Source organism: Mixophyes fleayi, chromosome 9, assembly GCF_038048845.1.
Source record: "Mixophyes fleayi isolate aMixFle1 chromosome 9, aMixFle1.hap1, whole genome shotgun sequence".
Taxonomy (NCBI): Eukaryota; Metazoa; Chordata; class Amphibia; order Anura; family Limnodynastidae; genus Mixophyes; species Mixophyes fleayi.
The window spans coordinates 125,076,302-125,094,039 of record NC_134410.1 but is presented as its reverse complement, the minus strand read 5'-3'; the positions used below and the strand labels follow the sequence as shown (position 1 = coordinate 125,094,039).

The window sequence follows — 17,738 nt, the reverse complement described above, 5'->3', positions numbered from 1 at the left end:
TCCTCCAGTCACGCTCTCTGTCCGGGATCTCCCGGACTTCAGTGCCTATAAGTAGGCAAGTATGGTTTGGAGGGGTAGGGCGGTTTCTATGGGTAAATGAGAGGAGATAGGGTTGCGCTCTACTCCCAATGCTGGAAGAGCTGCACTTTTGTTTAAAAATATTACCTTATTGTCATAGCAGCTGGTACCATATATAATATGGGATATACCGAGCACGGGCTTATTTTTTTCTTAGGTCCTATTGAACGGCCAGTTTTATTGCTGACTTATGCTGGGTACACACTGCAGACATTTTTTGACCAATGTGCTATCTACAACAATTGTACTAACTCCTGTTGAAAAAAAAAAAAAAAAAAATTCCCGATCAGCATGGTGATTCATGTGTACACACTTAACACATTTTACAATATTTACCCTCAAATCTGTGCTGTTTATCTGTCATAACCGTCAGCTGAAAAGTTCTTGACTCTATGGAGATCCTGAACGTTAGTGCATACACACTGCAGGATTGGAACAACATCGTTCCATCGAACTGGATTTTTAGTTCAGTTTAAAAATCAAATCAAACAGAACTGCCTCTCCTATCTCACGTACGTTGACCTTCAGGCTAGCAATAATTAATGCAGAAGTCAGAGGCTTTATGGGGTGTTTATTGTCAAGAGCGCTTCGTCCTTAAATTCTGAATTAATAAATTAGCCTTTTTTGAATAAATCCTTTCTTCATTGCCAACTTCTGTGCAAATATTAGCAAATCTTTTACCTTTGTGACGAGACCACACAATCTGGTAGGTGAGAAGGATATTTCAGAGACCTGTAGTACAAAGTTAGCCAAATTAATGATAAAAATTTGTATCAAATCTTCTTGACTGTTTTTAAATAATTTTTTGCTTTTCTCCCACTCCTCCTCCTAAGTAAGTGTTTTTCTGCATCTGTTTTTTCCCTCAACCTTAGAAAACAATGTCCATTAAAGTATTTTTTCAACTGCTGTTTCTGTCTCTCTTAGGCTGGGTACACACTGCAGAAATTTTCTCCCAATGTGTTACCTATAAAGATTTTACCAACGACTGATAAGAAAAGTCCCGATCAGCAGCCGATTCCTGTGTACACACTAAACATATTTTACAAAATTTACCTTCAGATCGTGACTCTGTATCCTCTATGGAGATCCTGATCGTGAGTGCAGACACAATGCAGGATTGGAAGGACATCGTACCATCGTTCAATGAGATTTTTAGTTCAGTTTAAAACTCAAATGAAACCATACGATGTGCTTTGAAACGATAATCATCCATCGTTGCAACGTACACACTAATATTGGGCCGATCGTTCGTTCACGGAGTGACTGGCCCGATAATCAGCTGAAAACCCTAGAGCGTGTACCTAGCCTTCGTACTGGTGGCTTTCAAACTATCCCTCTCCCCAAAATCATTTCTATCTTTAAAAAAATTGTGCCATTTGTTAACAAACTAGCTGTAGGAAAGAGCTTGTTGAGGACTTTGAAGCGACTGTTGCTTTTTCTTGGTTAGAGTGTTTTCCTTACATATGGAAAAGCTGGATCTGGGATGTTCACGGTGGAAAATTTTCCCGGACATTTCAGGACAGTAGACAACTATGCGTTAAAAAAAAGCAGCTAATGAATCTCTAGAGACTGAAGTGTCTTTTACATTTCTGTCTCCATTACTGAAGTCATGTTGTCTTACCTGTCAGTTTTTGATTAAATCTTGGTCCCTATGAAAAAGGCCACCTCCATAGGCATCAATACATGGACATAGGACACAATTTCTGAACGGTGTCATCATGTCACAGATGGTGAAGCCAACCACGTCTTGTACTGGCTCAGCATCAGGGAGAATGCCAGACTCTTCAGGGGGTGAGGGAGATCACCCCTAGTTCAGGGAGTCTCCCTGACATTCAGGGAGAAATGGCAAGTATGACTGTGACTGGCCCGGTCTATCTAGCTCAGTCGTGGATCAGACCCTGCACTCGTTTTACCCAGTTTGAGTGAGAACTAGCACAGTCTGTCTGACCCTAGTGTGTATGTGTGTGTGTACACTATATAAATACATTTTAATAATAATAATATTCCATCTAGGAGTATGGACTATTAATGGAGGTCGGTTAATGTTTTATTAAAGTAAGCTAACTGTATAGCACTTATGTAATTCTTTCTCGTGTTTTATAAAGTTTCTTGTCACATCCTGTGTAGCAATATGAGGCTTCCTTGGATACAATTTCATGTATTGTGATATAAGTATTGGTACAATATAATGACAGTTACGGTCTCAATGTTTGTGGTTAAAGTACCAGATTAATTACAGTTTGTGGCTGTCTGGTAGTAACAGAATCTGTCGTATGTCTTTGTAAATAAAATCCCTGCGTTTTTATAGCTTATTCAATTAGTAATCAATATCTGTCTACAGTCTCAGGCTGTAGATACCGTTCCTCGCTCTGTACCATTGAAATTATTATTGCAGTACTCTCCCTGGTACCTTGGTTACTTTGTGCTGTTATGTTTTCTCTTTTGGTGGTGATACTGTGTGTAATGTCTCCATGTTGTCGCAGTGTTTGTTGCTTTTAGAAGATCTATATCTTCTTGTAGGTACACTGCTTCCTTCTCTCAACCTGTCTGTTGTATTGTTTCAGTGCAATTTCAAGATATATATATATAAATGCTTAGTGGCGTCTGTCTGTCTGTGTGTGTGTGGAAAAAAAACACCAAGTTGCAGCGCCACCTGCTGGGCAGAGTTATACACTGACCTACTAAATTCTTAGTGTGTGTGGGAAAAAAAATTCAAAAAGGGCTGAAATTTGGTAGGGCTCAAACTCATTTTCGTGAGGTAATTTTACCTCATGAACACACATGTGTAGAGGTGTGCGTTAGTGTGTGTGTGTGTGTGTGTGGAAAAAACTATTTTCTCAGAAAGGGCTCATCCAATTGACCTGAAATTTGGTATACTGACATTATTTGACAAAAAAATTAGAATAGTCAAGTCAGTTAACTTCCATCATCCCCCCTTCCCCCCGTGGGAGGGGTAGTAAAGGCTAAATTTACGAGTTGAGGGGTCAAACTCATTTTCGTGAGGTAATTTTACCTCATGAACACACATTAAAAAGGCCGCTTGCGTCGGGAACTAACGATCTTCCCCTGAGGAGGCCTGGGCTAGGTCCAAATGCATGACAAGAACCTTTTTAAGACCTTAAGTATCTTGATTTGACTAGAATGCATGAGTATCATGTACAGGTTAACTATATATATATATATATTTATGTATATACACACACATTATATGGAAAAAAGTATTCGGACGCTTGACCATTACACCAACAGGACTGTAATGACATTGTATTCAAATACAAATACTTTAATATGGAGTTGGTCCCCCTTTTGCAGTGATAACAGCTTCCACTCTTCTTGGAAGGCTTCCACAAGATGTTGGAGTGTTTCTGTGGGAATTTGTACCCATTCATTCTGTAGGACATTTATGAGGTCAGGCACTGATGTTGGAGGAGAAGGCCTGGCTCGCAGTCTCCGTTCCAGTTCATCCCAAAGGTGTTTGATGGGGTTGAGGTCAGGGCTCTGTGCGGCGAGTCAAGTTCTTCCACACTGAACTCATCAAACCATGTCTTTGTAGTCCTTGCTTTCTGCACTGGGGCACAGTCATGTTGATATAGAAAAGGGCCTTCCCCAAACTGCTGGGACAAAGTTGGAAGCATAGCATTGTCCAAAATGACTTGGTATGCTGAAGCATTAAGATTGCCCTTCACTGGAGATAAGGGGCCTAGCCCAAACCCTGAGAAACAGCCCCATACCATTATCCCTCCTCCACCAAACTTCACAGTTGGCATTATGAAGTCAGGTAGGTAACGTTCTCCTGGCATCCACCAAATCCAGACTCGCCCATCTGACTGCCAAACAGAGAAGTCTGATCCATCACTCCACAGAACACGTTTCCACTGCTCCACAGTCCAGTGTCGGGGTGCTTTACACCACTCCATCCAACGCTTGGCATTGGTCTTGGTGATGTGAGGCTTGCATGCAGCTGCTCGCCCATGAAAACCATTCCGTTAAGTTCACGCCGCACAGTTTTTGTGCTTACATTAATGTCAGTGGAAGTTCGTTACTCTTCAGCTATGGAATCAGCAGAGCGTTGGTGACTTTTACGCACCATGCGCCTTAGCCGTCGTCTCTGTGACTTTACGTGGCCTTCCGCTTCGTGGCTGAGTTGCTGTTGTTCCTAAACGCTTCCGCTCTGTAATAATATCACTTACAGTTGACCGTGGAATATCCAGCAGGGATGAAATTTCACAAACCGTCTTATTACTAAGGTGGCATCCTATCACATTACCACGGCTGAAGTCACTGAGCTCTTCAGAACAACCCATTTTGTATCACAAATGTTTATAAATGGAAACTGCATGCCTCATTTTATATACCTGTGAAACACCTCAATTCAATAATTAACAGGTGTGGCCAAATATGTTTACTTTTGTCTATATAGTGTGTGTATATATATATATATATATATATATATATATATATATATATATAAATATATAATATAGGTAGATATATGCACCAATGCAGATTTGTGTGATGTTTCCAGGCAGCACCTGGAGAGGGGGAGTCATTGTGTTTGGTCAGGGGCAGGTGTAAATAGCGGATAAAGATCATAGTGGTCTCCGGCACTAGTAAACCGTTTGTGATGGTACGCTTGCAATCCCATTCAGCGGGACCGTAGTGAGCTATAAGTTGCAACGCTATCTTCAGTTAAGTGGAATAAACTAAGACTTTCTCAAAGTGGGATCTTTGAAAATAAATACTGGCGGTGGCAGCCTTTGAGTAACAGAGAATGTATCACATCACAATAGCGATACGCTGGATTTATCAATAATAGGGACAGAACATAGGAAGGTAACGGCAAGGGGGGCGGCTTGCAGGATATTTAATATCAGACACCACTTGCCAGATGCAGGGGCTGAGTGCCCCCCAGGCCGGTCCCATAGTAGGCTACCGTGGGCTGGGTCACTGGTCCACCTTGAAATATTTGCGACCCCCCGTTTCGGTAGGCCGTGCACGATTGTATGTGATTTAGTAATAATTACCGCAAATGCAAGTGGGACCGGTCGCTTACACTGCTATTTATAGACTGTCCTCTGACAGCTCTCCATCAAATCTGTGTATAGAGATCTTGCTTTCAACACATTAACCCACAATATTTATTTATATACAAATGCGTGTACAGTAGCGATGTTCTCATATCTTTATGTTTGTGTATAGAAGAAAAAGCCTTATTTTGTTTTTTCTACTTCCTTATTTATCTAACCTTTGTCTTATTGCCAGGTACTAACAAGTAAGACAGCTTTGAATGTGCTACTATCTCTGCTGTGGATTGTGATACTGATGTTATACAGCCTAACGGAATGTTGAGATATAGCTGAAAACAAATATAACTCATTGTGTTACTGTTTTACTGCTCCCTTTCGTACTTCGGACCTCTCGTACTCCTGCTGGGCTTTTTAAATTACAATGGTTTATATCAGTGTCTTGCGGCAGCTGACATAACTGATATAACTATGCTTTGCTGGTTTATATATTATTAACATTAGCTTACGGCAATCTCAAAATTTAATCGAGCAATATATTAGTATATTTATATTCCTTTATATCCAGTTATTAGTTTACTAATAATGAAGTCTACTTGATGGAGGAACTACACAATTATTAAAATACTGGAGAAACGCGTCGGGTCTAACTAAATTGCTAAGCTTTATTTCGACATCTAAAGGAGTAAACTTTCAGATTATATGCAATAAGGTTACAATATGTATTAGGAGAATACATTGTAGCCGTTCCGAATGAACGCTGTGACGTTATGAAAACGATCTGAATGACTATACTATCACTATATGATGTCTTTAACCAACAGTACAATGACTTCTATGCTGGCCTGCAATAAACTAAATATGTAGTGAATGTGATGTCTGATTGCAGTATTTGGTTATGTGCAATGTCATTTCAGGATCAAAGTAGTAACTTCTTAATTAGTTCTTGTCAGTTTCATGTGCTAGTTAAGCTTGGTTATCATAACACAGCATCATTGAAATATAGGGGATTGTTTGGTTTCAGGTCTTACAGTCTCTTTTCTCTCTCACTGTGTTTTGTTAGTCTTTCATTCTCCCTATGAATTTGCAGTCTCTCACTCTTTCTATATATTGGAAGTCTCTCCCTATGTATTGGCAGTCTTCCTGTGTTTAGGATGTCTGTCCCCTCTGTGTACAGACAGTCTCTCTATGAATTGGCAGTCTCTCTCTCCCTATGTATAGGCAGTCTCTCTGTGTATTAACAGTCTCCCTGTATACAGCAGTCTCCCTGTATTAGCAGTCTCCCTGTATACAGCAGTCTCCCTGTGTATTAGCAGTCTCCCTGTATACAGCAGTCTCCCTGTGTATTAGCAGTCTCCCTGTGTATTAGCAGTCTATCCCTGTATACAGCAGTCTCCCTGTGTATTAGCAGTCTATCCCTGTATACAGCAGTCTCCCTGTATACAGCAGTCTCCCTGTGTATTAGCAGTCTATCCCTGTATACAGCAGTCTCCCTGTGTATTAGCAGTCTATCCCTGTATACAGCAGTCTCCCTGTGTATTAGCAGTCTCCCTGTATACAGCAGTCTCCCTGTGTATTAGCAGTCTCCCTGTATACAGGCAGTCTCCCTGTGTATTAGCAGTCTCCCTGTATACAGCAGTCTCCCTGTGTATTAGCAGTCTCCCTGTATACAGCAGTCTCCCTGTATTAGCAGTCTATCCCTGTATACAGCAGTCTCCCTGTGTATTAGCAGTCTCCCTGTATACAGCAGTCTCCCTGTGTATTAGCAGTCTATCCCTGTATACAGCAGTCTCCCTGTGTATTAGCAGTCTCCCTGTATACAGCAGTCTCCCTGTGTATTAGCAGTCTCCCTGTGTATTAGCAGTCTCCCTGTATACAGCAGTCTCCCTGTGTATTAGCAGTCTCCCTGTATACAGCAGTCTCCCTGTGTATTAGCAGTCTATCCCTGTATACAGCAGTCTCCCTGTGTATTAGCAGTCTCCCTGTATACAGCAGTCTCCCTGTGTATTAGCAGTCTCCCTGTGTATTAGCAGTCTCCCTGTATACAGCAGTCTCCCTGTGTATTAGCAGTCTATCCCTGTATACAGCAGTCTCCCTGTGTATTAGCAGTCTCCCTGTATACAGCAGTCTCCCTGTGTATTAGCAGTCTCCCTGTGTATTAGCAGTCTCCCTGTGTATTAGCAGTCTCCCTGTATACAGCAGTCTCCCTGTGTATTAGCAGTCTCCCTGTATACAGCAGTCTCCCTGTGTATTAGCAGTCTATCCCTGTATACAGCAGTCTCCCTGTGTATTAGCAGTCTCCCTGTATACAGCAGTCTCCCTGTGTATTAGCAGTCTCCCTGTGTATTAGCAGTGTGTATGATGACAGTGCTCCTGCACTAGGTGTTGGTGATCACAGGGTGTAGGACTCAGCTGGAGGAGTGTCTGTCACATTCCTTCTCTGGACACTTCCTCATTCTGCTTCCAGTTCCCCGTCCTGCGCTCCTGTGTGCGGGGACAGGTGGGCTCTCACCATGAGCCACATATCAGACAACCTGCACAGCTTCCTGGCCAGAGTGGAGGCCACTCACAGGTTGGGCGAGGACATGGTGGGGAAGGAGTTCCAGGTAAGTCACAGCTTACACCTCTCTGCTATTCCTGTGCTATTCCTGTGCTATTCATGTGCACCACAACACGTGACCATTGTCCCTGTGCAGTGCACCACGTGACCCTTGGACCTCTGCTATTCCAGCTCAATTATACCACTGGTCAATAGCTGTTACTCTGCTGGATCTTCATACTCTGCTTACATGATCTCTGTATATTACTATATTACTCATAGCCCTTCACCTGATGGATGTGTATTACTCTGATATTCCTTCCACTACACCTGATGGATGTGTATTACTCTGCTATTCCTGCCACTACACCTGATGGATGTGTATTACTCTATTACACACTATCTCTGTATATTGCTGGTGCTCCCGCTCTTCCTATAGGTGTTTATTACATAGCTGCTCCTCTCCCTACACGTGATCTGTGTATAGGTCATTGCTCCTCATACTACTACTATGTAATTAACCCTTCACATTTCTATGACTCTGCTGCTCACGTGATCAAATGTTACATTGTATTTCCAGCTCCGTATATAACACTGCACCGTCCTCACTACTACACCGATCAGTGTCTGTTATTATCTTATTTCTCTTCTATCAATCAACAAATCTCCCTATACCACCAGACTCTGCTCTCTGCTATTCCAGTACATTACATACTACACCAGACTCTGCTCTCTACTATTCCAGTACATTACATACTACACCAGACTCTGCTCTCTGCTATTCCAGTACATTACATACTACACCAGACTCTGCTCTCTGCTATTCCAGTACATTACATACTACACCAGACTCTGCTCACTACTATTCCAGTACATTACATACTACACCAGACTCTGCTCTCTGCTATTCCAGTACATTACATACTACACCAGACTCTGCTCTCTACTATTCCAGCACATTACATACTACACGAGACTCTGTTCTCTGCTATTCCAGTACATTACACTACTACACCAGGCTCTGCTCTTTACTATTCCAGCACATTACATACTACACCAGGCTCTGTTCTCTACTATTCCAGCACATTACATACTACACCAGGCTCTGCTCTCTACTATTCCAGCACATTACATACTACACCAGACTCTGCTCTCTACTATTCCAGCACATTACATACTACACCAGGCTCTGTTCTCTACTATTCCAGCACATTACATACTACACCAGGCTCTGCTCTTTACTATTCCAGTACATTACATACTACGCCAGGCTCTACTCTCTACTATTCCAGCACATTACACTTCTACACCAGACTCTGCTCTCTGCTATTCCAGCACATTACATACTACACCAAACTCTGCTCTCTACTATTCCAGCACATTACACTATAACACCACACTCTGCTCTCTGCTATTCCAGCACATTACATACTACACCAGACTCTTCTCTCTGCTATTCCAGTACTTTACATACTACACCAGGCTCTGCTCTCTACTATTCCAGTACATTACATACTACACCAGGCTCTGCTCACTACTATTCCAGTACATTACATACTACACCAGACTCTGTTCTCTACTATTCCAGCACATTACATACTACACCAGGCTCTGTTCTTTACTATTCCAGCACATTACATACTACACCAGACTCTGCTCTCTACTATTCCAGCACATTACATACTACACGAGACTCTGTTCTCTGCTATTCCAGTACATTACACTACTACACCAGGCTCTGCTCTTTACTATTCCAGCACATTACATACTACACCAGGCTCTGTTCTCTACTATTCCAGCACATTACATACTACACCAGGCTCTGCTCTCTACTATTCCAGCACATTACATACTACACCAGACTCTGCTCTCTACTATTCCAGCACATTACATACTACACCAGGCTCTGTTCTCTACTATTCCAGCACATTACATACTACACCAGGCTCTGTTCTCTACTATTCCAGCACATTACATACTACACCAGACTCTGCTCTCTACTATTCCAGCACATTACATACTACACCAGGCTCTGCTCTCTACTATTCCAGCACATTACATACTACACCAGGCTCTGTTCTCTACTATTCCAGCACATTACATACTACATCAGACTCTGCTCTCTACTATTCCAGCACATTACATACTACACCAGACTCTGCTCTCTACTATTCCAGCACATTACATACTACACCAGGCTCTGCTCTCTACTATTCCAGCACATTACATAGTACACCAGACTCTGCTCTCTACTATTCCAGCACATTACATACTACACCAGGCTCTGCTCTCTACTATTCCAGCACATTACATACTACACCAGGCTCTGTTCTCTACTATTCCAGCACATTACATACTACATCAGACTCGGCTCTCTACTATTCCAGCACATTACATACTACACCAGACTCTGCTCTCTACTATTCCAGCACATTACATACTACACCAGGCTCTGTTCTCTACTATTCCAGCACATTACATACTACATCAGACTCTGCTCTCTACTATTCCAGCACATTACATACTACACCAGACTCTGCTCTCTACTATTCCAGCACATTACATACTACACCAGGCTCTGCTCTCTACTATTCCAGCACATTACATACTACACCAGACTCTGCTCTCTACTATTCCAGCACATTACATACTACACCAGACTCTGCTCTCTACTATTCCAGTACATTACCCTACTACACCAGACTCTGTTCTCTACTATTCCAGCACATTACATACTACATTAGACTCTGCTCACTGCTATTCCAGTACATTACATACTACACCAGGGTCTGCTCTCTACTATTCCAGCACATTACATACTACACCAGGCTCTGCTCTCTACTATTCCAGCACACTACATACTACACCAGGCTCTGTTCTCTACTATTCCAGCACATTACATACTACACCAGGCTCTGTTCTCTACTATTCCAGCACATTACATACTACACCAGGCTCTGCTCTCTACTATTCCAGCACATTACATACTACACCAGGCTCTGTTCTCTACTATTCCAGCACATTACATACTACACCAGGCTCTGTTCTCTACTATTCCAGCACATTACATACTACACCAGACTCTGCTCTCTACTATTCCAGTACATTACATACTACACCAGACTCTGCTCTCTGATATTCCAGTACATTACATACTACACCAGACTCTGCTCTCTACTATTCCAGCACATTACACTACTACACCAGGCTCTGCTCTTTACTATTCCAGCACATTACATACTACACCAGGCTCTGCTCTCTACTATTCCAGTACATTACATACTACACCAGACTCTGCTCTCTACTATTCCAGCACATTACATACTACACCAGGCTCTGCTCTCTACTATTCCAGCACATTACATACTACACCAGGCTCTGTTCTCTACTATTCCAGCACATTACATACTACATCAGACTCTGCTCTCTACTATTCCAGCACATTACATACTACACCAGACTCTGCTCTCTACTATTCCAGCACATTACATACTACACCAGACACTGCACTCTACTATTCCAGTACAATACACTACTACACCAGACTCTGCTCTCTACTATTCTAGTACATTACACTACTACACCAGACTCTGCTCTCTGCTATTCCAGTACATTACATACTACACCAGACTCTGCTCACTACTATTCCATTACATTACATACTACACCAGACTATGCTCTCTACTATTCTAGCACATTACATACTACACCAGACTCTGCTCTCTACTATTCCAGTACATTACATACTACACCAGACTCTGCTCACTGCTATTCCAGTACATTACATACTACACCAGACTCTGCTCTCTACTATTCCAGCACATTACACTACTACACCAGGCTCTGCTCTCTACTATTCCAGCACATTACATACTACACCAGGCTCTGTTCTCTTCTATTCCAGCACATTACATACTACATCAGACTCTGCTCTCTACTATTCCAGCACATTACATACTACACCAGACTCTGCTCTCTGCTATTCCAGCACATTACACTACTACACCAGACACTGCTCTCTGCTATTCCAGTACATTACACTACTACACCAGACTCTGCTCTCTACTATTCCAGCACATTACATACTACACCAGACTCTGCTCTCTAATATTCCAGTACATTACATACTACACCAGACTCTGCTCTCTACTATTCCAGCACATTACATACTACACCAGACACTGCACTCTGCTATTCCAGTACATTACACTACTACACCAGACTCTGCTCTCTACTATTCTAGTACATTACACTACTACACCAGACTCTGCTTTCTGCTATTCCAGTACATTACATACTACACCAGGCTCTGCTCTCTACTATTCCAGTACATTACATACTACACCAGACTCTGCTCTCTACTATTCCAGCACATTACATACTACATCAGACTCTGCTCTCTACTATTCCAGTACATTACACTAATACACCAGACTCTGCTCTCTACTATTCCAGCACATTACATACTACACCAGACACTGCTCTCTGCTATTCCAGTACATTACACTACTACACCAGACTCTGCTCTCTACTATTCTAGCATATTACATACTACACCAGACTCTGCTCTCTGCTATTCCAGTACATTACACTACTACACCAGACTCTGCTCTCTGCTATTCCAGTACATTACACTACTACACCAGACTCAGCTCTTTACTATTCCAGCACATTACATACTACACCAGACTCTGCTCTCTGCTATTCCAGTACATTACACTACTACACCAGACTCTGCTCTCTACTATTCCAGCACATTACATACTACACCAGACTCTGCTCTCTACTATTCCAGTACATTACATACTACACCAGACTCTGCTCTCTACTATTCCAGCACATTACATACTACACCAGTCTCTGCTCACTACTATTCCAGTACATTACATACTACACCAGACTCTGCTCTCTGCTATTCCAGTACATTACATACTACACCAGACTCTGCTCTCTACTATTCCAGCACATTTCATACTACACCAGACTCTGTTCTCTACTATTCCAGCACATTACATACTACACCAGACTCTGCTCTCTACTATTCCAGCATATTACATACTACACCAGACTCTGCTCTCTACTATTCCAGCATATTACATACTACACCAGACTCTGCTCTCTACTATTCCAGTACATAACATACTACATCAGACTCTGCTCTCTACTATTCCAGCACATTACATACTACACCAGACTCTTCTCTCTACTATTCCAGCACATTACATACTACACCAGACTCTGCTCTCTACTATTCCAGCACATTACATACTACACCAGACTCTGCTCTCTACTATTCCAGTACATTACATACTACACCAGACTCTGCTCTCTTATATTCCAGTACATTACATACTACAGCAGACTCTGCGCTCTACTATTCCAGTACATTACATACTACACCAAATTCTGGTCTCTACTATTCCAGTACATTACATACTACACCAGACTCTGCTCCCTACTATTCCAGTACATTACATACTACACCAGGCTCTGCTCTCTACTATTCCAGCACATTACATACTACACAAGACTCTGCTCTCTACTATTCCAGTACATTACATACTACACCAGACTCTGCTCTCTACTATTCCAGCACATTACATACTACACCAGGCTCTGCTCACTACTATTCCAGCACATTACATACTACACCAGGCTCTGCTCTCTACTATTCCAGCACATTACATACTACACCAGACTCTGCTCTCTACTATTCCAGCACATTACATACTACACCAGACTCTGCTCTCTACTATTCCAGTACATTACCCTACTACACCAGACTCTGTTCTCTACTATTCCAGCACATTACATACTACATTAGACTCTGCTCTCTGCTATTCCAGTACATTACATACTACACCAGGGTCTGCTCTCTACTATTCCAGCACATTACATACTACACCAGGATCTGCTCTCTACTATTCCAGCACACTACATACTACACCAGGCTCTGTTCTCTACTATTCCAGCACATTACATACTACACCAGGCTCTGTTCTCTACTATTCCAGCACATTACATACTACACCAGGCTCTGTTCTCTACTATTCCAGCACATTACATACTACACCAGGCTCTGTTCTCTACTATTCCAGCACATTACATACTACACCAGACTCTGCTCTCTACTATTCCAGTACATTACATACTACACCAGACTCTGCTCTCTGATATTCCAGTACATTACATACTACACCAGACTCTGCTCTCTACTATTCCAGCACATTACACTACTACACCAGGCTCTGCTCTTTACTATTCCAGCACATTACATACTACACCAGGCTCTGCTCTCTACTATTCCAGTACATTACATACTACACCAGACTCTGCTCTCTACTATTCCAGCACATTACATACTACACCAGGCTCTGCTCTCTACTATTCCAGCAGATTACATACTACACCAGGCTCTGTTCTCTACTATTCCAGCACATTACATACTACATCAGACTCTGCTCTCTACTATTCCAGCACATTACATACTACACCAGACTCTGCTCTCTGCTATTCCAGCACATTACACTACTACACCAGACTCTGCTCTCTACTATTCCAGCACATTATATACTACACCAGACACTGCACTCTGCTATTCCAGTACATTACACTACTACACCAGACTCTGCTCTCTACTATTCTAGTACATTACACTACTACACCAGACTCTGCTCTCTGCTATTCCAGTACATTACATACTACACCAGACTCTGCTCACTACTATTCCATTACATTACATACTACACCAGACTATGCTCTTTACTATTCCAGCACATTACATACTACACCAGACTCTGCTCTCTACTATTCCAGTACATTACATACTACACCAGACTCTGCTCTCTACTATTCCAGCACATTATATACTACACCAGACACTGCACTCTGCTATTCCAGTACATTACACTACTACACCAGACTCTGCTCTCTACTATTCTAGTACATTACACTACTACACCAGACTCTGCTCTCTGCTATTCCAGTACATTACATACTACACCAGACTCTGCTCACTACTATTCCATTACATTACATACTACACCAGACTATGCTCTCTACTATTCCAGCACATTACATACTACACCAGACTCTGCTCTCTACTATTCCAGTACATTACATACTACACCAGACTCTGCTCTCTGCTATTCCAGTACATTACATACTACACCAGACTCTGTTCTCTACTATTCCAGCACATTACACTACTACACCAGGCTCTGCTCTCTACTATTCCAGCACATTACATACTACACCAGGCTCTGCTCTCTACTATTCCAGTACATTACATACTACACCAGACTCTGCTCTCTACTATTCCAGCACATTACATACTACACCAGGCTCTGTTCTCTACTATTCCAGCACATTACATACTACACCAGGCTCTGTTCTCTTCTATTCCAGCACATTACATACTACATCAGACTCTGCTCTCTACTATTCCAGCACATTATATACTACACCAGACTCTGCTCTCTGCTATTCCAGCACATTACATACTACACCAGGCTCTGTTCTCTACTATTCCAGCACATTACATACTACACCAGGCTCTGTTCTCTTCTATTCCAGCACATTACATACTACATCAGACTCTGCTCTCTACTATTCCAGCACATTATATACTACACCAGACTCTGCTCTCTGCTATTCCAGCACATTACACTACTACACCAGACACTGCTCTCTGCTATTCCAGTACATTACACTACTACACCAGACTCTGCTCTCTACTATTCCAGCACATTACATACTACACCAGACTCTGCTCTCTACTATTCCAGCACATTACATACTACACCAGACACTGCACTCTGCTATTCCAGTACATTACACTACTACACCAGACTCTGGTCTCTACTATTCTAGTACATTACACTACTACACCAGACTCTGCTTTCTGCTATTCCAGTACATTACATACTACACCAGACTCTGCTCTCTGCTATTCCAGTACATTAAATACTACACCAGGCTCTGCTCTCTACTATTCCAGTACATTACATACTACACCAGACTCTGCTCTCTACTATTCCAGCACATTACATACTACACCAGACTCTGCTCTCTACTATTCCAGTAAATTACACTACTACACCATACTCTGCTCTCTACTATTCCAGCACATTACATACTACACCAGACACTGCTCTCTGCTATTCCAGTACATTACACTACTACACCAGACTCTGCTCTCTACTATTCTAGCATATTACATACTACACCAGACTCTGCTCTCTGCTATTCCAGTACATTACACTACTACACCAGACTCTGCTCTCTACTATTCCAGCACATTACATACTACACCAGACTCTGCTCTCTCCTATTCCAGTACATTACACTACTACACCAGACTCTGCTCTCTAGTATTCCAGCACATTACATACTACACCAGACTCTGCTCTCTACTATTCCAGTACATTACCCTACTACACCAGACTCTGTTCTCTACTATTCCAGCACATTACATACTACATTAGACTCTGCTCTCTGCTATTCCAGTACATTACATACTACACCAGGGTCTGCTCTCTACTATTCCAGCACATTACATACTACACCAGGCTCTGCTCTCTACTATTCCAGCACACTACATACTACACCAGGCTCTGTTCTCTACTATTCCAGCACATTACATACTACACCAGGCTCTGTTCTCTACTATTCCAGCACATTACATACTACACCAGGCTCTGCTCTCTACTATTCCAGCACATTACATACTACACCAGGCTCTGTTCTCTACTATTCCAGCACATTACATACTACACCAGGCTCTGTTCTCTACTATTCCAGCACATTACATACTACACCAGACTCTGCTCTCTACTATTCCAGTACATTACATACTACACCAGACTCTGCTCTCTGATATTCCAGTACATTACATACTACACCAGACTCTGCTCTCTACTATTCCAGCACATTACACTACTACACCAGGCTCTGCTCTTTACTATTCCAGCACATTACATACTACACCAGGCTCTGCTCTCTACTATTCCAGTACATTACATACTACACCAGACTCTGCTCTCTACTATTCTAGTACATTACACTACTACACCAGACTCTGCTCTCTGCTATTCCAGTACATTACATACTACACCAGACTCTGCTCACTACTATTCCATTACATTACATACTACACCAGACTATGCTCTCTACTATTCCAGCATATTACATACTACACCAGACTCTGCTCTCTACTATTCCAGTACATTACATACTACACCAGACTCTGCTCTCTGCTATTCCAGTACATTACATACTACACCAGACTCTGCTCTCTACTATTCCAGCACATTACACTACTACACCAGGCTCTGCTCTCTACTATTCCAGCACATTACATACTACACCAGGCTCTGTTCTCTTCTATTCCAGCACATTACATACTACATCAGACTCTGCTCTCTACTATTCCAGCACATTACATACTACACCAGACTCTGCTCTCTGCTATTCCAGCACATTACACTACTACACCAGACACTGCTCTCTGCTATTCCAGTACATTACACTACTACACCAGACTCTGCTCTCTACTATTCCAGCACATTACATACTACACCAGACTCTGCTCTCTACTATTCCAGTACATTACATACTACACCAGAATCTGCTCTCTACTATTCCAGCACATTACATACTACACCAGACACTGCACTCTGCTATTCCAGTACATTACACTACTACACCAGACTCTGCTCTCTACTATTCTAGTACATTACACTACTACACCAGACTCTGCTTTCTGCTATACCAGTACATTACATACTACACCAGGCTCTGCTCTCTACTATTCCAGTACATTACATACTACACCAGACTCTGCTCTCTACTATTCCAGCACATTACATACTACATCAGACTCTGCTCTCTACTATTCCAGTACATTACACTAATACACCAGACTCTGCTCTCTACTATTCCAGCACATTACATACTACACCAGACACTGCTCTCTGCTATTCCAGTACATTACATACTACACCAGACTCTGCTCTCTACTATTCTAGCATATTACATACTACACCAGACTCTGCTCTCTGCTATTCCAGTACATTACACTACTACACCAGACTCTG

The 17,738-nt window shown here is 42.1% G+C and overlaps 1 protein-coding gene across 1 annotated transcript in view; it reads left to right on the top strand.

The window, feature by feature from the left end:
* The first annotated feature begins 7,556 nt into the window (after positions 1–7,556).
* PTPN18 (protein tyrosine phosphatase non-receptor type 18) overlaps positions 7,557–17,738 on the top strand; it is a 47,251-nt gene continuing 37,069 nt past the window's right edge. Inside the window, exon 1 of the mRNA XM_075185556.1 lies at positions 7,557–7,708. Within this exon, the coding sequence (XP_075041657.1) occupies positions 7,616–7,708 (93 nt within the window). The 5' untranslated portion in view covers positions 7,557–7,615. The remainder of the gene's footprint in view (positions 7,709–17,738) is intronic.